The 26,758-nt window shown below is 39.1% G+C and overlaps 1 protein-coding gene and 1 pseudogene across 4 annotated transcripts in view; one reads left to right on the top strand and one right to left on the bottom strand.

Moving 5' to 3' along the window:
- EPG5 (ectopic P-granules autophagy protein 5 homolog) overlaps positions 1-15,926 on the bottom strand; it is an 89,459-nt gene extending 73,533 nt beyond the window's left edge. For 3 of the 4 annotated variants that reach the window (XR_004953713.1, XR_004953714.1, XM_036230012.1), the window contains exons 1-6: positions 15,779-15,922; positions 6,179-7,123; positions 4,644-4,887; positions 3,682-3,818; positions 2,555-2,662; positions 1,678-1,751 (exon numbers count right to left, since the gene is read on the bottom strand). Coding sequence is in view for 2 of the 4 variants with exons in the window: in XM_036230012.1 (XP_036085905.1) it covers positions 1,678-1,751; positions 2,555-2,662; positions 3,682-3,818; positions 4,644-4,887; positions 6,179-7,123; positions 15,779-15,841 (1,571 nt within the window). In the remaining 2 variants the exon portion in view is untranslated. Of the gene's footprint in view, positions 1-1,677; positions 1,752-2,554; positions 2,663-3,681; positions 3,819-4,643; positions 4,888-6,178; positions 7,124-15,778 lie in introns of all 4 variants that reach the window. The other variant, XM_016147787.2, reaches the window with a different exon arrangement.
- A 2,337-nt stretch (positions 15,927-18,263) lies between these two features.
- On the top strand, positions 18,264-18,382 carry LOC118610557 (annotated as a pseudogene).
- The last annotated feature ends 8,376 nt before the right edge of the window (positions 18,383-26,758 follow it).

Raw genomic sequence — 26,758 nt, forward strand, 5'->3', positions numbered from 1 at the left:
AGGAACTGCAGAAAAGCGGTTATACAAGCGCCGCTCCTACACATAGTGGGACCTCAGCACGTATGGACTGCCATAGTACCTTAATTCTAACTAGACTTACAGAGTGCTGCCAGGTAGATGACTTTGAAAAACACGCTTTTATTGAATAAAAAAGAATAATGTGCAAGTAATGCAGAAGTTTGTTGAAGGCAAAAAAGTACATCTAACTGCAAAAACTTTTTCTTGAATCGTATCTATCCACGTAGGAGCAGCCCCCTGGAGTGAGAGAGGAATTCCCGCCAGCCAGGCTTTCTCAAGGTGTTAGCTGAACCTGACGAGTAAGTGCAACGAGAAGTTTCTTCTCTCAGGCCAAAATGCGGTTCTCAGTCCTCTGTTCCTTCTTCTTTGGCCTGACCCTGAAAAGTCATCCCTTTAACCAGGAACTTTCTTCCGTGACTTCCAGCTCTGCCACTCCAGTGCTGCTTTTCAACTAGAAGACCTCCAATCCCGAAGTTCCCAATGTATCTACTGGTATATGCCACTTCTATGTGTCCAACTGTATGGCTCAAGAACTTCAAATCTGCCTCCTTATAAAACAGTTCTTTTCTGTCTATTAAGGCTGCCAATATCTTCTCAGTTACTTGGACTCAGAAGTCTATAAAGTTAAGTCTGAACTACTACTCTCCCGCATTTTCTTTATTTAGTCAAACTACTTAATCCTTTCCTGTGAAGATAACCTTTAGGTTCCCCTCTTTCTCTTTCTCACTACCATTACCCCCACTCAGGCTTGAAGGCAGACAGGCTTTCCAGCACTTGAGAGCCAGTGGTAGTAACACTGTTCAACATCACCTAAACACAGACTCTGCCTTCTTCCCCAGTTTAGGCTGTACCCTCTTGACGACCGGCTGGGTTCCAGAGCCACGAGAGCCACATGTCTATAATTAAAATTCAATTAAGCAGAAGCATAATTCTGCCTCCAGTTGAGCCTAAACTTCCTTAAAAACAACTTTACCCTCATTCAAAAATCCTCAATTGCTACAAAGCCCAGACCATATAAGATCTAGACACCTGTATTTTAATGCCAAGGCCTTCTGTAATCAAACTCAATTACTTATTCATCAACTACTTTATTTCCATCTCCCACACACCCCTTCACTCCAGCCAAGCTGACCTACCTGTCCTCCACAGGGCAATCCTTCCCTGTACTTTGGGCCACTGCTCAGTGTTCTCTCTACCTACAGTAGCCTCTACACCTTCTTACTGAAATTCATTCCTTTCTTCTACCCCAGCTCAACCACTTGGAACCCTCTCTGACTACCCCATTCTACTCTTTTTATTCTCCTCAATACATCAAAAATAGCTTCACAATTTAGCACTTAAATCTCTGGGGTCTTTTTTCATCTGCTACTAAATCTCTTTTTTCTAAGGAACAGATAATCTTTTTCATCTCCCCACAGTAACTTTCAAAATGACATATATGAGAGGAGGCAAAACCACTAAAAGCAGGACCCAAAAAGGTTAATCGTTTATATGTAAGCAGCTAACAGGGCCACTTTGGGACAAAGGGTATCAAAGCTGAAGAAAATCTGCAATGTTCTAGAATGCTGACACTGCCATGAGCAGTTCAGGCAATTTAGGAAGCCGATCCTTTGATAGAAGCATTTCAATTTCTATTTCAAAAAGCTCTTCCACACTTACTTGACAGGAGACATTAGCAGGGCAAGGGACTGCATAAAATGAAAGACCCCTGATGGATTATTCAACACTTTGATCTGAAATCAGAAAGAGAAAATGCATACTGTAGAACAGCAACAACTCAAGTATCCGTCATCTTAGTTCACCAGCATTCTGACAAAAGGAGCTAAGAAAACAAAGATGGAGCTGGCACCTAATCCATAAGAGTACAGCGCGTGGGTTACCGAGCAGTACTGACTCAGCCTTACTCAAAGAGCTAAACAGTTTACACAACAATATGGGACAAAAGACAATAGTACTGTTTTTATGCAAAAATACTGAAGAAAACCTAATGTGGAGAAGGTGAACTTGGCATACAAATGGCTTCTACCCATCTGAGTGGTTGCAATGAATAACAAAACAACCCAGAGGCAAGCAGCAGAGAATCTATAAACCAACACAAAAGTTGACTATGAAAGTTGATCACATAGACCAGAATCTCTGCCAGCACTGAAGAACTTTGAGATGCTGGTGGTCTCTATTTTACCTGTACCAGCTGTGGTGTGAAGTGGATTAATTTAAGGAACTTGTGTTGAATATTACAGAAAAAAGTCCTAGCGAGCCTACCTGCACAAAAATTTTACAGAATACTACTGAACCTACCAAGCCAGACTCAACTGAACTTCTGCAATTCTATCTTAATTTCAGCAACTATAGGTAGCCCAGGAAATTTCAGCACAAAAATTCCTAAAAATACATACTGGATATATTTTAAGAATTGTTTTTTTTTAATATCAATATTTAAAGTAGCCTTTTTTTATTTTAAAGCAATTTCTTCAAGAAGAAAAGTGTTTAACAAAATCTCTCATCTCCCTCAGAACCAGAAGGCTCTTTGTCATACCTGGATGAAAGGAACAGCCCATTTACTAACACCAGCCGGGCATCTAAGAATATGGTTCAGAAGGAAGAGGTGATCTCCAGGACAGCCAGCTCTTTGTAACACTGATACCTGAACAACAAAGGACACATAGTTTCACTATTTAAAAAGAAGAATGTATGTCCAGGTCTAGTGGTATCACTTATCTGATATTTAAATACATGTGATCTTTCAAAAAAGTAACCAAACCAAATAGTATACAATATACTACTGACTGTTGAGTTTCTGCCAAAGAAGCACACAGAGGCCTACGAAGCTATGAGTATTAGGATAAAAATATCTTAAGTAGTTTCTCTACTAACCCAGTTTTCACATTGGGCAAATTACAGATCACTAACGTTCCTGTTTATCATATATGAATAGACAGAAGTAGTTTAATCTAATCTCAGTTTGTAATACTTTCTCAAATCCAAATAAGTGTGCTTCGAATATCACCCCCAACAACAACAAAAAAAAAAGTAGAAAAGATAGATAGATAGGTAGGTAGGTAGGTAGACAGACAGACAGACAGACAGATAGACAGACGGATGGATGGATGGATGGATGATAAAAAGAAAAAGAAAAAAAGGCATCTCATATTTAAGAACTCTAGTATGAACCTAAAATAGCACCCACAGCAGCCCCATGGAGAAACATAATAACAAATAACACACCTAATACATTTCCTATGCTTTTCTGTTATCTTTTTTTTCCCCTTAAAAAATTATTTTAATAGTATGACTAAGTGCAACATTAAACATAAGATAAAAAAAGAAATGATATTATGGAAAATGTTTAGATCGGACCTATATTTCTAAATATGCATCTAGTCTTAAATTTAGCTTGCTTCCCACATTTCCATTTCTTCCTAATTTGAAGCCAGAGATCATTTAACATAAAGTTTATCAAAGAGAAAAGCACTTTGTTTAATAATGCAGTAGTTAAGTAGAACTTATTTCCATGTGCCATGACCAAAGACAATGTAACTAATTAACACATTAAATAAATTAGATGAAGAAACTGTTGAAGAAAAATTATAATGAAAGAAGAAATTATTCTTAAATTATCAGGGAAATAAAAAAAAGACTACTATGTCTATTTCTGTTTCTTACCAATGTCTGCAGCCAGAGAAGAATATCATCATGGAACTGAGTATCTTCATTAAGTCTCCTAGTGAACATGAATAAGACACTAATACACTCCTTTAGTTGACACAGGTCAGAGGTAATGCTTTCTGCCTGTTTAGAAGCTATAAATTAAAGAGAGAATTAAATGAATCCCACATAAATGGTGCTTTGTGGGGAAAATATTTATTTTCTCCACTTTAAAAAAAACTTCAAAATATTTACTTTAGATAAAAATCCAAGAAAAGTTGCATCAAAATATTTGAACTTCTACTAAATATGTACACCAAAAAAGTATATATTTTACTTTGTGAAGTATTTCAAAGCAAAAGAAATTAACATCATCATTTTTTTATTTAAAAATCAGCAGATGTCTGGCCTAGGCCCAGCTCTTTAGTTATAAAAACAATGGGGAGAGTATTTCTTACTTTAAACAACCCTAGTATATCACCCAGAAATAATGATTCAATAAGCATAATTAATATTTTACACATGATACAATAAAACTTACTTTCTTAAAACCCAAAGTAAGATAAAAATTCAGAACATTATAGATCTTCTGATGAAAATTAAATACAATAAAAACAGCCCAACGAACTGGAAAAGCAAAAATAAAGTGCAAGAGACAGGATGAAAAAGTATTCCGATTATTAGTTTTACAGTCAAAAACTATTTGGACTTGATCTTGGAACAAGCATATAAATTAGGACAATGAGGAATGTTAATAATAAAGACCAAGATTTTTGGCTTCCTGGAGAAGCAGACATTGACAGCCGTGGGGCAGGGAGATCTGGCACTGCTCCCTTGAAATGTTGTTAAGGCATCTTAAACAGCAAGCACAAATGGCACCTGGTAATACCAATAAGTGCACAATCGCTTCAACCAGATCATACCCTCCTCCAATTATTTTTGCATTTCAGACAAGAGTGAGACTTTCATTACTTACACACCTCGGCCTTGCTGATGAATTGCTAAAGATCTCAGAACAGCCGAACTATTGAGCAATGCGTAGATGTAAGACTCCACTTGCAACCTCGAGAGCACAGAAGTGTAAGAGTGCAGGGCCAGGGTCTGGTGGAGGTGCTCGGATTTGGCATCGAACAGCTTCTTTAGCTCCCCCAGTGCATTCTCATTCATCTCTACTCTTTGGTAGCGATGATAGCCTGAAACTTTCACTTGATCTGCACAGATACCCTAGTAGCGGACAAAAGGGTAAACTATGAAACCATTACTCTTCGCACTTTAGATGACCAGGCAGCAGGTATGCGATGCATAAGCTTTAGTACCATCTTCAAAGTGCTTATGAATCACGATGAGGGGACAATACTACCACACAGAGAATAAAGCAAATACATAATTAGATGTCAAAGACTATTATGCCAATCTCTAATGCATCACAAGTTCAGAGACAAGAAACCCTAAGTAGTAGGTGGGGAAAGGTACAAGAAAATAATAAAGTTTGTCCCTACAACTCTCATGACTGATGATCATACCTTCTATTTACAAACCCACTGAGATCAATGTGATATCCCCTTAAATTTAAGGGATCCAAATTATCTCTGCACCTACCCTCATCGTTCTTTGTGATTCTGCTCAAAAAATAAGAAATCTCTCTCCAGTACTAACACTGCCAGTTGTGTTCTTGATTCTAGCCTTTTTCAGTATCTGAGTGTTTCCCTCTCCAGACTCCTTCCTATCTACAGAGATACACAGGTCTCCCAATGAACGAGGATTAGAGACAGGGGGAAATCGCATGTCTCTCCCCGATACCTTCTCCAGCTCCCCTTCAATGCCAAGCTTGTCAAGAGTGGTCTTCTCTTCCCTGCCATCCCTCAAGCCACTATGAAATGGCTTTCTTGACAGCCACCTTGGTCTCCACAGGATCGCATCTAATTGCCTTCCCTGTTTCCCCATCTCCTATTGACCTTAATCATGGATCATCTTGTCCTGCCACTCTCTACCCACTGGATGTTCCTGCCATGATGCCCATGGTCACAAACTAAAATGGCCAAGGGCTGAACCTGAACTACAGACAAGACTTGCTTGGCCTCTAGAGAGTGTGTGTGTGTGTGTGTGTGTGTGTGTGTGTGTGTGTGTGTGTGTAATTAGTTGCCAACAAATACAGACCAAGATCTTCACATTAAAATCCAATTTTCTTTCTGTCTTCTGTTGGAAAATCCTAAAATGTGGCAAAGCTGGACCAACACAACCTCACAGCAATAATCAGCTAGGACTTGAGAGCAGCTGCCCCTGCTGGCCCAGGCAAAGGCTTACCCTGTGACCACCACCCCATGCAGCCTGCTTCACCTCTCCAGTTACCTGTGTGGCCCCTGCAGGCCCTGCACTGCATGATTCCGACACCATAATATTCTGAACTATGACGGGGTCAGGATGCATATAAGGAGCAGGCTCTAGACTTAGACATCATCATAGAGCAGCAGCACCCCAGGCTCCTGAAAGCGTTACAGAACACAAGTCAAAATACCTGTACGGACAACTGTTCCTCCTTAAAGTGCCATAGTCGACTTTTGGCATTTTGGCAATCCGACGTCAGAGCAAGTAGCTCAGCTTCAGCCAGAAGAAGCTGCTTCCTACATCGTGAATAGTTCAACAGCAACTCATAAAATTCATGCCTGTCCTGATGAGCCATGTTGTCAAATTCTTCTAAATATGACTCAACATTTTCCAGCCATGAACCAGGCTCAAAGATTTTTAGCTGTTCTTTAGTAAATGGTACTAGTTCTGGTTGAGATGGGAGCTCCGGGTAGAGTCGCTCATTACGAAGGAAGGGTTTCACTGTCACCAAAGCTGGCACTTCTCCAGCAATTTCAGCTGGCAACTGGGGATACAGTTTTTTCACTCTAGGTGGCTGAAAAATGTCTGTGGCTTCACAAGAATTCTGCAAGCCAACATTTTGTAGCACCTCTGAAGAAAGACCCACGGCTTGTTTGTCTTCTTTGCTATGCTGAGTTTCTCTGACATGTAAATTTTCAATTTCCTGCTGAGTATAAGAAAAACTAGATTGCAGTGTGCTTTCAGAAGGTCCGCATTGTCTCAATTTACTTTCCTCCACTTCTGTAAAGTTCTTGGGGGTTTCTACTGTGGTTCCAACATTGTCTCCAGAGTCAACCTTCGGCTTGATTGCATCACCCCCAACACAGGCTCCAACCTCCTCCCCTTCCTTCTGGGTTTCTGTGTTACATGTCAGGGACCCTTCATTATTTATAGTTAAGGAGGTGAGTAGTACATCAAACATTTCACTCTCGTTTTGTCCACTGCCATCATTCTGCAGTTGGGAATCAGTTAACACCTTCGGATGGTCTCCTCTGAATTCACAAGCTAGAGAAGGGATTTCCAGCTCTCTGGAGGTTTCTGGAAGGGAGACTTCATCAGACTCTTCCCTCTGAAGAGTTTCATATTTCTTCTTTTCCTAAAAACAAGATTTACACTGTGAAATAACTCACAACAACCAATGCTTTCAGTATGAGAAAATTAGGAAAGGCTAATGGTTACTGCAGTGAGAGGCATGCTTTGGCTAGGATCGAATTTTAGTGAGCTGAACAATTATGAAATGAAATTAAGAAAGCAATTTCATTTAGAATAGCACAAAAATAAAAAAAGAATACTTAGAGATAAGTTTAACAAAAGAAATGTAAAACTTGTATTCTGAAGATTACAAAATATGATTAAAAGAAATTAAAGACAGTAAATGAAAAGACATCCTATGTTCACGGATCAGATCTCAATACTGTTAAGATGGCAACACTCCTCAAATTGATGTACGAATTCAACGCAATCTCTACCAAAATCCTAGGCGCCATTTTTGCAGAAACTTACAAGTTGATAAGGAAACACAAGGGATCAGAATAGATAAAATAGTCTTGAAAAAGAATAAAGTTGGAGAGCTACTACAACAGTACTACTGCAGTAATAAAGACTGTGTAGTTATAGTATATAACTAGACAAACAGATCAATGGAACACAACTGAGAATCCAGAAATAAACCTTTCAAAGTGAATTGATTTTCAACGAAGGTGCCAAACCAATTCAAAGGGAGAAAAAATAGTCTTCAAAAAATGGTGCTGAAAAACTGGATATCCAAAGAATGGAAATGATCCCCTACCTGATATCATATACTAAAATTAACTCAAAAAAAAGATCATATATCTGATGTAAGAGATAAAATATTAACTCTTAAAACAAAGAAGTCGGTCTTCCTGACCTTAGGTTAGACAAAGCCTTCTTAAGACAGGACAAAAAGCACAAGTGACAAAAGAAAAAATATACATATACATATATACATGCACTTAACATCAAAAAAACAAAGAATTTTGTGCTAAAAGTGAACCCATGAATAAACTGAAAAGACAGCTCCACAGAATGAGAGAAATTATTTGTAAGTCAAGCCTTTCGAAAAAGGAACTATTTAAAAAAGGAAACAACTATAATTGGGACACTTTTGCTAAGACACATCACAAAACCAAGACTTAAAAACTGACCTAATTGCAGTTTCAACCTCTCCAAATAGTGGAATTTTAAACCAATCAGTCTGAAATTTCTCCATCAATACCGAGATGATCTGCCTGACAGAACCCTAAGCTTCCCCTAAGGGAAGGTATCTTGGCCTAAAATAATCCACTCTTAATTTCTTAGTCGCGCCCTCTTTCTGGCTATAAAACCTTCCATTTTGTATAACTACCTAGGAGGACCCTTCTAGTTGCCAGATGAGATGCCACCAATTCATAAATTGCTTAATAAAGCATATTAGATCTTCAAATTTACAGAGTTGAATTTGGTCTTTACTAGAATTCTTCTAACTGAATAATAAAGAGGTAAGTCAATTTAAAAACAGGCAAAGAAACTGAACTGACATTTCTCCAAAGGTATAACTGTCATATAATAAGACGCTCAACATTATTAGCCATTAGAGAAGTGGTGGCAAGGATGTAGAGAAATAAGAACCCTCGTACACTGTTACTGGGAATGTAACATGATGCAGCCACCATAGAAACAGCTTGACAATTCCTAACTGGGGTGATGGCTGCACAACCCCACAACCTTACTAAAAACCATTAAATTATACACTTTAAACAAGAGAGTCGTATAGTGTGTGAATTGTATCTCAATACAGCTGTTAAAAACAAAAACAAGAGATTTTAAAAATTTAGTTGAGAATTAAAGAAAAGTAAGGAAGCAGAAACTGGAATGTGGAATAGACAGGGAATAGTTTTAGTTCTCTTTTCTTAATTCTAAGAGACTTCTGAGGGTGCTACATGTTAACTAGAAGTCAGGGAGCTGGAAGCACATGATGGGCCACATGATCCTGGCCATAGCAGTCACACCTCCAACCCACAGGCCAATCCGGGCGTCCTCCTCAGCTTGTCCCTCAGGCAGTTTTTAAACTTCCGTGACTCATCTCACCCCACCCCTCCCCCACCTCACCACTTCCACTGCCCTCACTGTAAGACTGCCCTTGCAATTTCAAATTCTCCCTCTCTGCTAAACAAAATGAAGTCACCCTCCAGCTGCTACTCCCAAACCTGCATGCCCCCTTCCAGCAGGTCTACCTTCCTTGGAATAATCATAACCATAATAAAGCAAAATAACGTGGTTAGATAATCAATTAAAGAAAATTTTAAACCTTGCTAGACCCTCCTGGGAAGAATACATAAGCCTTTGGCTTTTATTTCCCCTGGGGTCAGTACTCAGTGCTTCCCTGGGTTTCAAAAGTGGAACCAAAAGAAACTCTATGGATGCAATGAAGGAAGTTAGGTCCAAAAAGGAATTAACCTAGAGTCACCCCAGGAAGGAAGGACGGGAGCGGGGAGAAGCTGGTGACTTGATTCCCGGACTGGACTAGCCAGATCAAGGAAGGCCAGAGGGAGGGAAAGATGGAAGAATGGCAGGACTCACAACTTTTTAGGCAGGTGGCAAAGGCCTGACCCTGCCCTCTCCTCCAGATCCCTGGATAGGAGCAGGACTTCTGGGGTATACATATGGAGGAAGAGAGGGTGTGCTGTAATCATCACCAATTTCATGGTCTCATGAGCACTGGAGACTTCCTGTGGTTCACTTCACTACTCCAAAGTACAGAATAGGGGAGCATGTCCTGAATGTCTCCAAGCCTTGAGCCTCACCCTACCACCAATTCACCCCAAACACCATTTTAAGACTGGTCTCTCTAAAACACTGCTCTGAATACCACAAAAACAGTCATGGCTCTCCACAATGAAAGACTGACTCTTAACCCAGGCATCAGTGCCTCTGTTAGCTCGTCATGATCAAGCCCCAAGACAAAATCTTCAATGACCACACCAACCCTTCTTCCGCATATGCTTTACTCTGAACTCCAGCAACATATACTTGTCATCCGGCCCTAGTCACGTGCTACCACATATGGTTATTGATCTTTATGTACTGTTTCCACCAACAGACCACAAGTATCTAGAGGCCAGGTATCTTATGCCTCTTTGGATCTAATCGGCCTCAGATTTTTGACAGTGTTCAATAAATGTTTGAGACGACAGTGATGACCTATAATTCTTTCACAAGAACTGAGTACCAACTGCATGTTGAGCTCTGTCCTAGGGACTGGAATCCTAAAATGAAGAAACTATTGAATTATCCAACAAATATTTATACTTGCCATACACTCTGGCACATTTAAAAGTTTATTTTTGTGTCTCTCTGAAAGCAGAGGGAATATCCAAAGAATTCAGAGGAAACTGAACTTTGGTGCCAAAATCTAAATCTATTCTTATACTTAAAATACAAAATCTCATTCAAAAATAAAAAAGCCAACTTTCAATCATTTTGCCTACTTGAATTGGAGATAAAGATATAGAACACATTGTATAATAATCACTACAGATCGCAAAATAAAACAGAACTCCACGTGTATCTAGTCATATGTAAAAATTAGTACTTACAAATTACTTAAAGCAAAAGACATGTTTCTTACAACTAAAAATGACCAGATTAAGATGAAATCTATGTGTTTTTATTCTTGATTGCCACATAAGTTATAAACACGTTGAGAGCCAATTTTAAAATAATAATTCCAAAGGAGAAAACATCACCAAGTAATTATACAGAAATGGAAGAGTTGTTAATAAATGTAGAAAACATACTTAACTATTCATTATAATAAATATGTCCTGAGGTTTTGGGGTATGTGTGAGGGAAAAAAAAAAAAAACAAAAACGAATACACAACAGTTACCACGAGTTAGCTCCAGGAGCTGGAATTGAGAACATTTCATGTCTGGGCTGCAGATTTCTCAGTGTGTGTATACACACATACATACGCATTGTTTTTAAAGCACTGACCACTTCTGTTATCACAAAAAAAGAAAAAATTAGGTGTTTTATTTAAGTTCTGGGAAACAAATGAGAAGTTTCTATTCAACACTGTATTTCTTGACACTGTATTAAGAAAAGATTACAACTCTTCCTTCCTTAAAAATAACGACTAGCTGCTTCTTTAAGAATGATGAAGGTCTAATTTTATAAACTTCTTAGAATACTTTCACAGAATTATTTTAAGTTTCTAGAAATTTACATATCTTCTTCCAGATACAGCGAGGGAAATATCCTTACAAATGGAGATAACTCTTACAAATATAAATGCCTTTTTATAAAGAGTTCTACTTGGTTTTCCAAGCTTATCCCATGCCAGGTGTTTTTTAAAATTAACCGGCCTAAAATAATCATTCAATGGAGCATATTTTGGGGTGGCAAACTCTGCTCCCTTTCAAATGTCTAATAGACATTTATTTCAAAATTAGCATATCCAAAACTGAACTCCTGACCTGCCTCCCAAAACCCGATCCACACACTGCCTTCTCCACCTCAGAGTCACCTTTGACTGCCTTCTCTCACAGGCCACACCTAAGTCATCAGCAGTTCCTGGCTCTACCTTCAGAAACTCCCACACTTCAAATCCTTCTCATCACCTTTGCTCCTACAACTCTGGTCCAAGCCACTGTGGACCAAAAATGGAGTTCTATGGAAAGTAACCTCATAAAGTGATCTGATCATAAATGCCTATGGTGGGTAGTCACACCGCAGGCATTTAACTTTTTAGTAAAAAGTTTCTTTGCCTTAAGCAATCCTTGTCCATTGTTTCTGTCATGTAATTAACACACATTTGAAATAAGAGTAGCCACCATCAAGAGAGCACATAACCTTGTTTACTATCCTGTAATCCAATCTCCACCTTGCTTTTTTCCCCCACCTCCATGTAATCTTCCTTGCATTCCCTCCCTAATTTCAAATGCATAAAAACTGCTGCAAAAAAAAAAAAAATGTTATTCTCTAGAGCATATGTCATCATTTGGCTCAAATAAATTCATAAAAACTCTCTACAGGTCCGGACGTTTCCATATCAACATTACCATCACCTCTTGCCTAGATTACATCAATAGTCTCTTAGCCGATCTCTCTGCTTTACTCTTGCCCCCTCAGTCTATTCTCAACAAAGTATGCATGGTGATCCTTTAAAGCATAACTCAGATCCTATCATTATAGTGATCCTTGAAAGCATAACTCAGATCATATTACTCCTCTGCTCAAAACCCCGAGGTGATTCCATATTTCACTCAGATTAAAAGTCCTTACAATGGCCTACAAGGCCCTGCATGGCCTCTCCTGTGTTACCTTTCTGACTTGATCCCACCTACACCCCCCCTACTCACTCCGCCCTAAACACAATGCCCTCTGGTAGCTCCAGGGACAAGCACGCTACTGCCGTAGGGCATTTGCCCCCTGTTCCCTCAGCCTGGAACACTTCTCCCCCAATGCATGGCTAACTCTCTTACTTCTTTCATGTCTTTACATAAACTTCACCTTCACTACCTTGACCACCTACTTAAAATTGCAACCCGTCCTACTATCATTACCAGTACTCCCCAACTCCTTACCTTGTTCTTTTTCTTTTTTCCATAGCCTTATCACCTTCTGACATGATAAATTATTTTTATACGGGTTTTTGTTTGTCTTCTCACTCTAGAATGCTCCACTGAGGCCACGTTCTTTGTTTTTACCTCTATTACTATGTAAGTGCCTAGAAACACCTTATGTTCCTTCAAAAAATGAATGCATCTTAGGAGGGACAAAAGTAGCTAAATAATAATATACAGCATCCCCCAACTTCGCTCTTATAATCACTCATAGGGACTAAGGTAGAAATCACATAGGCTGAGGAACAACATGGGATGCGGGTTGAAGGACCTTTCTGTTATCGGCTTCCTGGGCCATGTGCTCTCACTGTTAATAAGTTGTTGGCATTCAGAATTTAATGTTAACTATAAAAACACTTTCCATTTTTATAAAATACACCTCCAACAGAGTAAGTCCAATCTAATATCTGTTCTTAATCCATAATCTACCAGGATCAGTCAAGTCAGGTTCTTCTGAGTTGGAGAATATTTCAGCAGAAGATGATATTAAAAGAATGAAAATGTTCTTAGGACTACCTCTTGGGTATCAAGTGATAACCACAACTTAACAATGTGAGGTCATCTACCGGATGATTAACTACAAAGAATGTAGGTCAGCTGCTGGACAAAATCCAGAAGCTGCTCAAACTATCGAAAGGCAATAGCCATGACACTACTTACTTCCTGAACTGAAACTTGGAACTAATTTATGGCTCTGTAAATAGCTGTCAAATTATATTACAGATGGTAAAGGTTTCATTGATGTGAGACTTTATAATCAATGCCAAACCATAGCCAGAACAAAGAAATGTATTTCTCTGCTCTAAAAGAATTAATTTTTCTAGATCGACAAGTATGAGGGCCTTGCTGGTATTGTGGACTTTTCCCATGCTTTCTCATACTACTCAAGAGGAAATTTACCAGATTAAATTCTTCTAAGTGACAAAGCTTGGCAATATTCTTCAATACTGATAATTATTCCTTCATTCAACAAATATCAAGTGCCTGTAAGGGCTGTGAAAGGTCCTGGGAATAAGAAAGCTCCCTCCCTAATTGTGTTCACATTTTAAGGGAGAAGAGAGATGTTCACAAAGAAACTACAAGTTAGTTGAGTGACACAAAGAAGTGCAGAGTGCTTTTGGTGGATTGGTGGGTGTGGGAGCAGGCCTGAGGCTGAGGAGAAAGAAGCCCTGGATCCATGCTAGGGACTTTTATAAATTCCAGCCTCCAGGCAATGGGAAACTTTTGAAAGGTTTTAAGGAGAGTAATCGGTTTTTTGTTTTTAAAAATATCAAACCAGCCTTATTTTAAAAATGGCAAAAAGAATGAATTTGGAGGGGCCAATATATCAAGAAATCTTCCTTGGAAGATGATGATGGTGGTAGTTAGGATGGAGACAAATGAGTAGAATCAAGAGAATATTTATGAAATACAACTGGCAAGATTTACCGATTAGATTTGGAGAGTGAGAAAAAGGAAGTCAAGGACTTATGATTTGACCAAATAACTCTAGAATAAAGACCTCTTCATAAATTTTAACAGTTAAAAAATAAATTTATATATGCTTGTATAGGAAAGTTGCCTGAAATGTGTCAATATAATGAGCAATTAATTGGTGTTTCCTGATGGATTTAAAAGTTAAAAGTTTTAAATTTGTATTTTAGAAACGCTGTTCCAAACAAAATAACTTGAGAGAATCCTCTTGACTGTTCTTAAGTATTTACAATGTTCTATCAATAGATACATATAGATATATGAAACAATTATTAGGCAATTGGATTGAGAATTCAGATTTTTTTACCTTAACTTCTCTCACTAATTGCTTAACTTTTAGGCTAATCACTTAACTTCTCTAGGCTTTAGTTCCATCATTCATTAACTAGAGATTAAGAATTAAGATTCTGCTCTCTACAGACTGATGTTTATATATTAGGCACCACTGTATTCAGGGACCTTATGCATGGCTGACTAATGGCTTTTTCCTTCCTCCTCTGTCTAGATAGTTCTTTACCAGCCCAATACAATGCAAAAGTATCTTTCTTAAAAATGTTTCTGAAATTAGGTAGCAAAATGACTTTCTCCCCAAAGAGTAACTACCCACAGACCTAGGTACACTAATGTGTATAACTCCATTAGAGTTTTTTTTAACAGGCATCATAATGAAAGGGATTCACATACGTTATTTATGGCTTATTAAATACAGTACCTTTGAAGACTAGTCTCCTGTTCCCAAGAGAAAATCAGATTTAGGTCTCATTTTAAGTTACACCTGCTCTGGAACATCATTCACTTAGAGAAATGGAAATTTCCTTACTTGTAATGCTATTCTCATAATTTCCTTAATGTAAATTCAGTTTCGGGTAAGCCAAAATTATCTAGGTCCATCCATCCAGGAGTAGCATTGAATCAGTTCATTGTAAAATAAACGTCATTTACAATGTATACAGGAAAATAAAAACCCAGACTGTACCTAAAAACAAAACAAATCAATCTAAAAACATACCAATACCACATATCAGTCAGCCTAATCCAGGAAACTCATAAAATTCAAATCCGCCCCTACTGTGAGTCTCGCCCTGGTTTAATTTTGGACGTCCGCGTCCCTATGATAAACAATCAGAATAATGAGAAATAAATAGCACCACCGCTACTATCACCTTGAATTTTAAAAGTGAAGAGACACATCCCTACTATCTACTTTCTGTCTGTCGCTATCCATAAAGTTCTGCCAAAGGATACATTCTCTGCGTGAAGGAGATGTTCCTTCCTTCCTTATGCATGAGAGGGACTTGAAAATGTTAGCGAGTTATAAAGAAGAGACCATCGAAAATGAGGCTGGGAAGAAAAAAAAAAAAAAAAGCTGCTTCACGGCAGGAATTCAGACCCAAGTGAGGAAAGTCAAGAAGGGAGAAGCCCAGCGACGTCAAAAATAAGGGGGAAAATTGGGATCCTGACAAAGTCTGGCAGGGAAATGTGAAGGAGGGAAAAGGCTAGAGTCAATAGGTGGTGGGATCAAATATGGGGAAGCAGGACAGAGGACGCGGAGGGCTCAGGGGTTGGGGCCCAAGAGAGGAAAAGGGAGACAGAGCCTCTGCATCAGCCGGGGCCTCGGAGGAAAGGAGGACAAGGGGAGCGAGGTAGCCTCACCTTGGTTTTAGTCCGGCTGGCCTTGGCCTTGGCCCGGCGTGTAGGTCTCACCGCCTCAGCCATAGACCCCACGGCGTTACGGTCGCCGTTTGTTTTTGTCAAAACCCTGCGTTTCCGACAACCTGCCCAGTTCCACCCTCTGGACTGTCACATGATCGATTCTCTACCACTCCCGGAGAAGGGGCGGCAACTCGGAGCCTCTACGGGCTGCAGCGTAGGACAAACCACGCCAAGAAACCTTTTCACTGGAGGATAGTGGCCCCGCCTCCTTCCGTTCAGGCCCCGCCCCCTGGCATGGGCAAGACGGCCTCTTGGCTCCGCAGCGTGGGGTTGGTTATATTAGGACGGGACAGCGACTCTCCGGACTGACAGGTGGTATCTATCAGTCGCCCTGGCCCTGCTGAGCCTCACTCAGTTTGGACCCGGAGTGCGTTTGTACACCTCACCCACGCTGGCATAAAAAAATCGGGTAGGAGAGGAGCTTGTCAATCTTGTTTCGACTTTTAGATTACCAGATCCAGTTAGCCTAAATCTCTGCTTCGCGCTTAAGGAAAGAACCTTGACGTTCATCGAGATGTCACTTCAGATTCCTCTTTTGTGAGAGGAGTAACGATGCTTGCTTTTTCGGTTGTAATGAAGATTAAATGGACTAATCGTTAATGGTAGCGGCAGGTATGTTAAAAATGGTAGTTATTATCATTACAGTATGAATTCTCAGGAGACATCTTTCCCAAAGAAGGCAGAGAAAAAAAGCAATAAAACAAGACCTATAAAAATATTCTTAGTACAGATTTCACACTCTTTCATTTAAAAAATTCCAGGTATGAAAAACGTAGTCCCATGTCCCTTCCCCGATTTCTTTTTTCCAAATTTCTTTTTTCCAAAATTTATTTTTTCCAAAGCCCTTAATACCTCTTAAAATACTATATAATTTGCTTTTACGTTTATGTCAATCTGGCTAGAATATAAACTCCTGAAAGGCAGAATTTGTTTTGTTCCGTAAGGCAACCTAAGGACCTGGCCAGTACATAGTATGTGCTCAATAAACATGCGATGAATCAAATGAATTATTGTGACTTGTTGTATCTGGTGGATGGGTAAGACAGTTGATGGAGTGTATGGGAGGACAAAGAAAAAAAAAAACTATGTATCCACTGGTAGCATACCCTAGTATGAAAAATCCAGGAATATGGCGTGAGAAATGAATACGACATAAGAGATGCAGCCTGCATAGTGTCTTGTTGAAGAGCTAATTAAACATATAAAATACAGTTTTATGTATTTTGATCTCAAACCCTCAACAACAACAAAATTATCAAGCTACTCACAATATACATGTTCTTTGTATACCCTGCGGGGGAGATGTATAAATGTGTATAATGTACATAAAATTATTATGGGCAGGACTTAACCAATATAAACAAAATCTTTATACCACCATTACTAGCCATAACTTTAGTATTTCTCCCCATCCGAAAAACTCTCTCTGGCCTCTACCGATTCAAATCCCTTTTGACCTTCAAAGTTCTCAAAGTGCCAGTCACTACTTAGCAGAAGAGAACACGCCCTACCTTCACTTCCCATGCTTTACAACTTAGTTGGAAAGCAAACAATGCACAGATAAATTGTAATAAGTATATCAAAGCCTATGGGGAAGAACTTTATAAACTGAGTTTATTAGACAATAGAATAGTGTAAATAGTTGGGTTTATTGGTCAGGTCAGGCAATAGAAGAAATCAAAATATAAATACTGAAGTTTTAAAATTTTAAAGGAATTTGTCATGTATGGGACCATATATGACAAAGTTTGGTCTATTGAATTTGAGTTGGCCAAATGTGAAAGTTTCCCCTTGAAAGTGTTTGATTTAAATGTATTAGATTTATAAAAAGAATGTTGAGATTTATAAAGATAAAGATAACTTGAAGACTTAAAAACTAAATTTTAAAATGTGTATGACTTGAATTAATTGAAGATTAATTTTCAATAATTGAAAGAATTTAAAAAACAAAATAATGACAAATGTCTTTTCTATACATAAATCCTTTCTGCAGTAACTCAAAAAATTCATGTCAGCAGCAAGCAGGGTTAATTACTGGCCTAATTAGCAGTGAGGGATTTGCTAGTATTGATCCCTGGGTGGTTCTAATCACCACTTTCTGAGCTCTTATTATCAATCAGAATCTGTTCTGAGTATTTTTCATATAATAATTCATTTTGATTCTCATAACAACCCTACAAAGTCAATAATTTTATTGTTCTTATTTTATAGGCAAGGACTAAAGCTCAGAAAGGTTGAATTATTTGCCTAAGGCCAAACAGCTAGTGAATGGTAGAGCTAGGGTTTGAACCAATGCAGTTATATAATATAAATGGACTTTTAAAATGGAAGTTAGGCCTAGTCTGTTCATGTTTAGCATACTCTGTACTTACACACTAGGGCCAAGTTGAACATCAGAAACATTTTATTTAAAAGATATTGGATTGTCTATTGCCATCCCACCCTGAACATGCATAATCGCCTCTGATCTCAGAAACTGAGTAGGGTTGGGCCGGGTTAGTACTTGGATGGGAGACTACCTAGGAATACCAGGTGCTGTAGGCATTAAAAAAAAAAAAAAAAGATTGAATTATTCATAATAGTCATAATGTTGGGTATTGGCTTTATTTTTCCCCTTCAAAAACTTCTATAATAGTTTTAAATTATAATATTCTTAAATGTGTGTGTAAATAACATCAAAGTGTATATAATAAAAAGTTAACACTCTTCTCCCTAGAGTTAACCATTATTAACAATGCAGTGTACGTCCTTTCAGACGTTTTCTATCCATATACAAATGTCACACTCTGAAATATTCAGTGTCCGTGTATGTATTACTTGTGATCTTTTCATAAATCTTGGAGATATTGCCTTGAAGAACAGATAGCTCTACATCATTTTTTCTTAATTAATTAAATATTTCATAACTTTATACAAACAGACTTCTAATGACCATGAAGTTGTTTCCAATTTCCCACTAATAAAAACAATGCTTTTTAAATACATATTTTATATATATTTTTGTGCATGTGTTCTTCTATACGATAGATGCCTAGATGTGAAATTGCTGATTACAGAGACATTCTCATTTTTAATTTTGGCAAATATTTACCAAATTTTCCTCCAGTGAGTTATATTAATTTTTACTGCTGCTTTTAGAATTTAAAATAATTCTTAATATCAGAAAAATCCCAATCAACTGAAAACAAGAACCAGACATTTAATAAAAGGAGTATAATTCACATATTATATTTTGGCATTCCAAAATGTAATAGGACTATGATTCCTAAGTCAACTAGCATCTGAAACCATGCTTGTCATAACAGAAGTTCAGCGAAAGCTGTTGAACTCAGGAAGGACCCCTGGGTGGACGTTTCTTAAATTTGTTCACAAAATTATATTCCAGAGTCTCTGTTGCCATCTGGTGGTAACTTCCCATTGGTGAAACCTCCTCTGATAGGAATCCAAGAAGTCATTCATTCTACAGTTTATTACTTCCTGTACATAATTCTGTGCAAGGCATTATTTCATCATTTATGATTACTAAATGCATTTTTTAAATTATAAAAGAATCATGTTACCACCAAATTACTTCATTTTCTTGAGACAATTAGCTGGCAGTGCAAGTAATTACCAAAAATATTCAGCCTACATTTTTTAAAGACTCTTGTATAGATGGGGTCTCTTCTGTTAATAGATTTTTGTCTCCACAAAAAGCAAAACATATAAAACTTGTCTTTTTTTTTTCTATTATTTCCCCTCTTATCATAATCTTCCCCACTAAAAAACAAGGTTAAATGAGTTATAGAAATAGTTATTTGCACCTTCAAAGCATCAGACACTGTTGGTATCCCACTCATATTCCATGGGCACTTATGTCTGAGTATGCAGACCCAAATTCCAACCACTGGCACCTCTTAGCCTCAGAGCTCTCCTTGGCCACATGTAAGGCAAGCTAGAAGTGCCAGGGAAATAACGTACTGCCCTGAACTGAAAGCAACCAGTGACAGATGGGAGTTGGCATATAAATAGTTATAGGTTGAATTCTATCCCCCCAAATTACATGTTGAGGTCCTAAACCCCAGTACTTCAGGATGTGACCTTATTTGGAAATAGGGTCTTTACAGAGTTAATCAAATCAAAATGAGGTCATAAAGTTGGGCCCTCACCCAGTATAACTGGTGCCCTTATAAAAAGGGCAGATTTGAACACAGAGACGCACAGAGGAACACAGCCATCAACAAGGCAAGGAAAGAGATCTAGAACAGATCCTTCCTTCACATTCCTCAGAAGGAACCAACCCTGCTGACCTTTTGATTTTGGACTGCTAGCCTCCACAACTGTAAGACAATAAATTTCTATTATTTAAGTCACCCAGTTTGTGGTACCTTGTTACAGCAGTGTTAGCAAACTGCCCAGCTCCCTCACCTGCTGGGTGGAAAAACTCTGAGGTATGTGTTCTGTGCTATTTCTCAGAATCCCTAGTAGGACTTATCGTGTTTCCTACAGTGGAAACTTGCTTGATGACGTACTCTTTATTCACTCCCTTTCCTTCCCCTTTTCACTTCCCATTTCATTACTGGAGTCCACCAGATTCACCCTCTAAAGAAATTACTTGTTCTCAAATGCTTGCCTCCTTCTAGGATAACTCACATTAAGACAGTTGGCATCGGAAATGGTACTCAGATGTCAGGATGGGATTCTGGAAATTGATCCCTTCCCAGACAGATGGCAATGAGGGTCTCACTGCTTGTAGAAGTGGAATAGTGGGAAACTCTGAGGTAAAGCATCACATTTATTGGAGGCCTCATCTGTGGCAAATTAGGGTAACATTCAGGAGGCAGGGCTTATGCAACATCACTAGCATTTGAGCAATTGGGAGTCAATGATTGGTTGTTGGTTGTTGTCACAATGAAGAAAATTACAAACTCAGGTCACTAGGGACAAACAACAAAGCCTCTGTGGCAGCATTTAAAGAATAAATTTTCTAAAATTATAAAGGTAACATGAACATGAAATAATGTTGCTTCTACACTATTTTAGCTTTCTTCAGACCCACTGAATCAGGCCTCCACATCAGCAATCTATCATACAGTGGAAGTGGTATTTTCTGGATCAGGTGGGACAAATCCTAAAAGCCAGAAAACCAAATACATCACAAAAGCAATGCAGACACCTCCATCACCTTCCTGTTACACTTATGCCTCTCCTTCAACACATATCAGTGACCTCATAGGAGGTTTCCTTCAATCCAGCTCATGGAGAAGAGCAAACCAATTCAGGCTTGGTTCAAGAATAAGTCAGCTCTATATGTTAATTGTTAGTCTGTATGTGGACTGCTGCCACACTACAACCCCACTTAGGAATGACCGTGAAAAACAGTGGTGAAGAGTATTCTCAGTGAGCAGTGTATCAATTAACACAGCTGGTCATCAACTTGGTATGAAGGAAGGAATAGCCCAAGGTAAGTATATGCATAGACTCCCAGGCAGTGGCACATGACTTGACTGGTTGGTCAGGAAACAATATTAGAAGAATGAAGAGATATGGGGTCAAAGAAAGTAGTAATTATACTGGAAGAAGTAGAGGATGATCATGAGGAATAGCAAATGAATAGGCAACAAATGTGCAAATCTTTGCATCTTACATCAGTGCACACAAAACGGTATTTATCAAAGGAGGTGCAGGACAACCAGGTGGGGGAACTCATCCAATGGAGTCCAGCAGCCTCTGTCCTGGGCCACTCCAGTGCTTCCTCAGTGGGTTCATGAACAAAATAACTATGGTGACAAGGATGAAAACTCCATAGGGGCCTCCACTTACCAGGCTTGATCTAGTGGCTACTGCTAGATATCTGACCAAATAGCCCCAGAGTCTGAAGCTGAGCCCTAAATGTTACCATCCCTCAAGGAGCCCAACCAGCCGCTTGGTGGCAAATTGATTCCATCGAAGTCCTTCCACTCTGGAAGGGGCAGGAATTCATCTCTACTGGGATCAATTCCTAGATTCTCCTTTTCGGCTAGCAGCGCCTTAGTCAACAACATTACCTAAAGGCAAATAGAGTGTCTGATGTATCTTTATGAACTTTCACATAACGTTACCTTAGACCAGTATTTAACAGTATTGCCATTCCCGTAAGGAGACTTTTTAGTCATTTTTTTTGTAATTACCACTCCCATGAAATTTTAATACCACAGATATACTTTATCTGATTATGCACTGTATATATATATCTGTGCTTTATACATAAAAAGAGTAAGATTTGTTTTTGGCAATCAAAAACCAATTTTCACCTTCTTGAGAGTAATACTGCCCCCTGTTGAGAGCTCATGACACATATCCTATGCCAAAGGCTGCTTCACTTTACAATGAAGATGGTACAACGATATGCAAATGTCCATGAGTTCCAGTGTGTACATCTAGAAGCTGCAGCCCTGATAAAATATTGGAATAGACTCTTAATGGTGCAGCAACATGAGAATATCTTACAGGGTTGGGGAATACTTAAAGATGAAGTATATGCACGTACGGCCACAATATGGTAGTATGTTCTGACTCCACTAGGTAGAAAACACGAGTCTGGAAGCCTAGAGGTAAGAGTAGCCTCTGCCACAATAGCTCACATTGACCCACTTGAGGAATTTGAGTTACCATTTCCTCAATGTTAGGCTTTGCTGAACCAGAGCACCTATCTCCAGCTGGCAAGGGATACATCAACCAGGGGACATAGAAAGGGTTCCACTAAAACTGTGGCTGATGCCTCGTCATTTGGGCAGTCCTCATACCAGTAGACCAGCAAGCAAAGGAAAGAGCAACTATCCTAGCAGGCATAGGTGATTGCCATGAGGAAAGGGGGCATGGAGGAATATCTAGAACATAAGAGTTTCACTGAGGTGCCTCTTGGTGTTACCATGCCTAGTAATAAAAATAAGTTGGCAATTTCAGCAAACAAAGTCTGACAAGAGCCTGATAACCCTTAGGGATGAGGGGCTGGGTTACTCCATCAGTCAAGCAACATAGACAAGCAAATTAACTAAGTATGAAAGGAACCTAGAGTATGTGTGTATAGCTTGCTAGGGCTGCCATAGTAAAATACCACAAAGAAATAATTGAAACTAATTTTCTTGTAGTTCTGGAGGCTGGAAGTCCAAGAGCAAGGTGCTGATAGGCTTGGTTTTTTCTGAGGCCTCTCTCCTTGGCTCGCGGATGGTTACCCTTTTGATGCCTCTTCACATGGCTGTCCCTTTGCACACACTCACTCCTGGTATCTCTTCCTATTCCTATACAGGGACCAGTCAGACTGAATTAGGATCTCACCCGAATAGCCTTATTTCAACTTAATTACCTTCTTAAAGGCCCTGTCTCCCAAAATAGTTCCATTCATTGAAGAAGTAGTCATAGATGGAGTAAAATTAATGCAGGCAGACATCCAGGTGTATCCTTGGCGAGTCAGGTGCTCCTTGCTGAGCAGAGCCAAGACTCACACTAGTGGCAGCTGGCTTCGTTTTCTGGTGTGGTTTCTTGAGACAACTATAAGCACAGCATCTGGGGATTGCATGCTGAGTCTTAACAGGTGGCCCCAAAAGGGCACAGGCTGGAGCTAAACTTGGCCTGCAACTGAACCCTGTCAGGACTATGCCCCGGGACACCAACTACACAAAGCCACACTAATGAGACTGAGAGATTTAGGAGCTTTGCTTAGTACATAGAAACAGACACAGAAAGGTAGCCAAAATGGGAAGACAAAGAAGCAGAAACTATATGAGAGAACAGAACAGAGATCCAGGAATAATGGAATCAAGCAATCTAACAGATATAGAGTTTAAAACACTGATTATAAAAATGCTCAATGAACTTAGGGGAAGTATAGATCAATTCAGTGAGTACTTTAACAAAGAGATTAGAAAAACATAAAAATGGAAATGGAAATTATAAAAGGGAATCAGTAAGAAACGAAGAACACATTATCTGAGATGAAGAGTATATTAGATGGAAAAAAAAACAGAGTAGATGAAGAAGAAGATTGAACTACTGATATACAGGATGGGGAAGCCAAGGACACTCAACTAGAATGGCAAGAAAAAAGAAACTAAGGCTATAATAATTTAAGGAGCCTATGGGACACTATTAAATGTAAACATATTCATGTCATAGGGGTACCTGAAGGAAAACAAAAAGTTGAAGAGCTATTTGAAGAAATAATGATGGAAAACTTCCCTCCTCTGGTGAAGGAAATAGACATGTAACCCCAGGAAGCTCAGAGAGTCCCAATAAATAGCAACCAAAAAAGGCCTACCCCAAGACACATAATTAAAATGCCAAAAGTTAAATACAAAGAGAGAATCTTAAAGGCAGCAAGAGAAAAGCATATAGTTACTTACAAGCGAGCTCCCATTAAGACTGGCCACTGATTTTCTCAAAAGAAATCATGCAGGACAGAAGGGCTTGGCATATAATATTCGACATGATGAAAACCCAGGATCTACAACCAAGAATACTTTATCCAGCAAAGCTATCATTTAGAGTTGAAGGACAGGTAAGAAGCTTCCCAGACAAAAATAAGCTAAGGAAAGTTATCAACATCAAACCAGTATGACAGGAAATGTTGGGGGGACTTCTTTAAGAAGAAAAAACATGTATCAAAACCAGGAATGGTGATAATTACATTCCTATCAACAAGTACCTCAAATGGAAAAGAATGAAGTGCTCTAATCAAGTTAGGGAAGCCAAATGGATAAGAAAACAAGATCCCTACATATGCTGCCTACAAGACTCACTTCAGATTAAAAGACGCACACAGACGAAAAGGAAGGGGATGGAGAGAGATATTGCCTTGATGGACCTAGAGAGTATTGTGCTGAATGAAACGGGAAGGATAGAGAATGACAAATCTCACATAATTTCACATACATGTGGAATCTAAAGAACAAAATCAACAACAAAAGCAGTAATAAACTCAGATACAGAGACTGTTTTGAGCCACTAGTTGGGAGAGGGGTTAGGAAATGAGAAAAAAGGCAAAGGGATTAAGAGGTACAAATGGATAGTTGCAGAATAGATATGGAGATGTAGAGTGTAGCATGGGGAAGATGATTAATAAAGTAATAAATATGTAAAGGGGAGGAGGGGACTAGATTTAGTGGGGTGACCACTTTGCAAATTATGTGGATCTCTGATTACTAGATTGGACAACTGAAACTGGTATATTATTTTATGCCATCTATAATTGAAAAATCTCATTGAACTGTACAATGTAAATATGAGCAAATCATTGTCTATTATATTTCAATAAAGCCAGGGAAAAGAGTTTTAAAAATTCATGTGGGCACAGGCAAATCTGAGCCATGCAGGGGTCAGTGCTCTCAGGACCTATCATTTCCTTACACACTAGCCCAACTTCCAGCTGCTGGGAACCACATCTGCCTGAGGACCCTCTGAGACTACTAGAAACCACTCTGTCAGTGTTCATAGCAGGCCGGAAATGCCAGAAAATTAATCCCTCACAAGAGCAGCCCTCGACCTGTGACTGATAGGAGCTGGTGAATGACTATCCCAGCCCCTGCCCTCAGGTGAGCTATCTCTGAGGTATGTCTCCCAGGAGTACCCAGAAGGCTTGCCCTCTGTGGTAACTAGCTTGATAATGCATGCTCTTTTACTTCCCTTCCCTTCTCTGGCTCACTTCCACCCTGGTGCTTTCCGGGATCACATCCCAGAAAATGTACCTGCACTCAAATTCTTATCTCTGGGTCTGCTTCTGGCGGAACCCAAATTAAGATCCCAACAGTCTGCAAAGTAGCTCATATTTACTAAATTTAATATGTATACTAATTTGACTAGCTTCATTCCCTTTACACTCCTTATTTTTCTCTCAACTGGTTCTTTCTCTATGTTCTCTTCTAGGCTACCAATTCTTTCATATTTACTACTATGTGTCAGGAGCTGGGGATAGAGCAGGAGAAAGGATAGAGAGCGGTCCTGCTCTCCTGGAGGTTACGGTCTAATATCAAGAGTGAATCATGTAACCAACCATGAGGAAAATGTGGGGGCGGGGAAGAATACGGCAGTGGGATCCAGCCTAGACCGGAGGCAGGGAAGGGCGTCCCTGAGGAGCCGACCTTGCAGCTGGCGCCTGGAGGAAGCGGCAAGGCACCAGTCTCCACTTGGCCTCCCTCACCAGCAGTTAGTTTGTCCTTCTGTAGTCTAACAATAGCAAATGCGACAAAAATGGGTCAAATAGCACTTGGGAGAAAGACATGGTTAACATAAAAATGCAAAAGAAATCCCAAATCACCAAGAACCTTTATTTTATTTCCTATTAAACTAAAAGAGCAATAAAAATATTTTCAGTTCATAAAACACATCAATCACACTGACTAATAGAGAGAAAAGTGACTCCCTGAGGAACTGCCAACAATAAATAAAGTACTTAAAAATAGGATGTTCTGAGTTGGAAGGAAAATTTCCTGAGCCTGTTCAATTTGGGGAAGTCAATGGCCCTTTGCAAGCTTCAGTTTCTCAAAGGGATTTCCAACTGAAGCAAGCTTCCTGTCATGACAAGAAGCGGCCACTCTCAGTAGCACCTTATATTAAAGGAGGAGAAATAATCCATCTTCTTTCAGTCAATTTGTCCATAGTTCTAAGAAAGCTACTGCATAGAGCAAGAGAGGAAAATATGTGCTCTTTGTAGTAACAGAATTGTATAGCCTAAGCCCCAATGTTATTTTATTTTTATTTTTATTTTTATTTTTTCGTTCCATGATATTTTAACTTAGTAACTAAAACGAACCGTTTTCTTACAGTGTGTAAATGTTGCAAAAAGGTACATAATCTCCTTGCTGTTTGTGGGTAACAAAAGGAAGACCCCAATTTCTGTGAAAAGGGAAGACTGACACTTTAAAATATTCCAGGATCTAGAAGGGCAGGATCTCTGTGAAGATCTAG

This window comes from Rousettus aegyptiacus, unplaced genomic scaffold (assembly GCF_014176215.1).
Source record: "Rousettus aegyptiacus isolate mRouAeg1 unplaced genomic scaffold, mRouAeg1.p scaffold_m13_p_12, whole genome shotgun sequence".
Classification (NCBI taxonomy): Eukaryota; Metazoa; Chordata; class Mammalia; order Chiroptera; family Pteropodidae; genus Rousettus; species Rousettus aegyptiacus.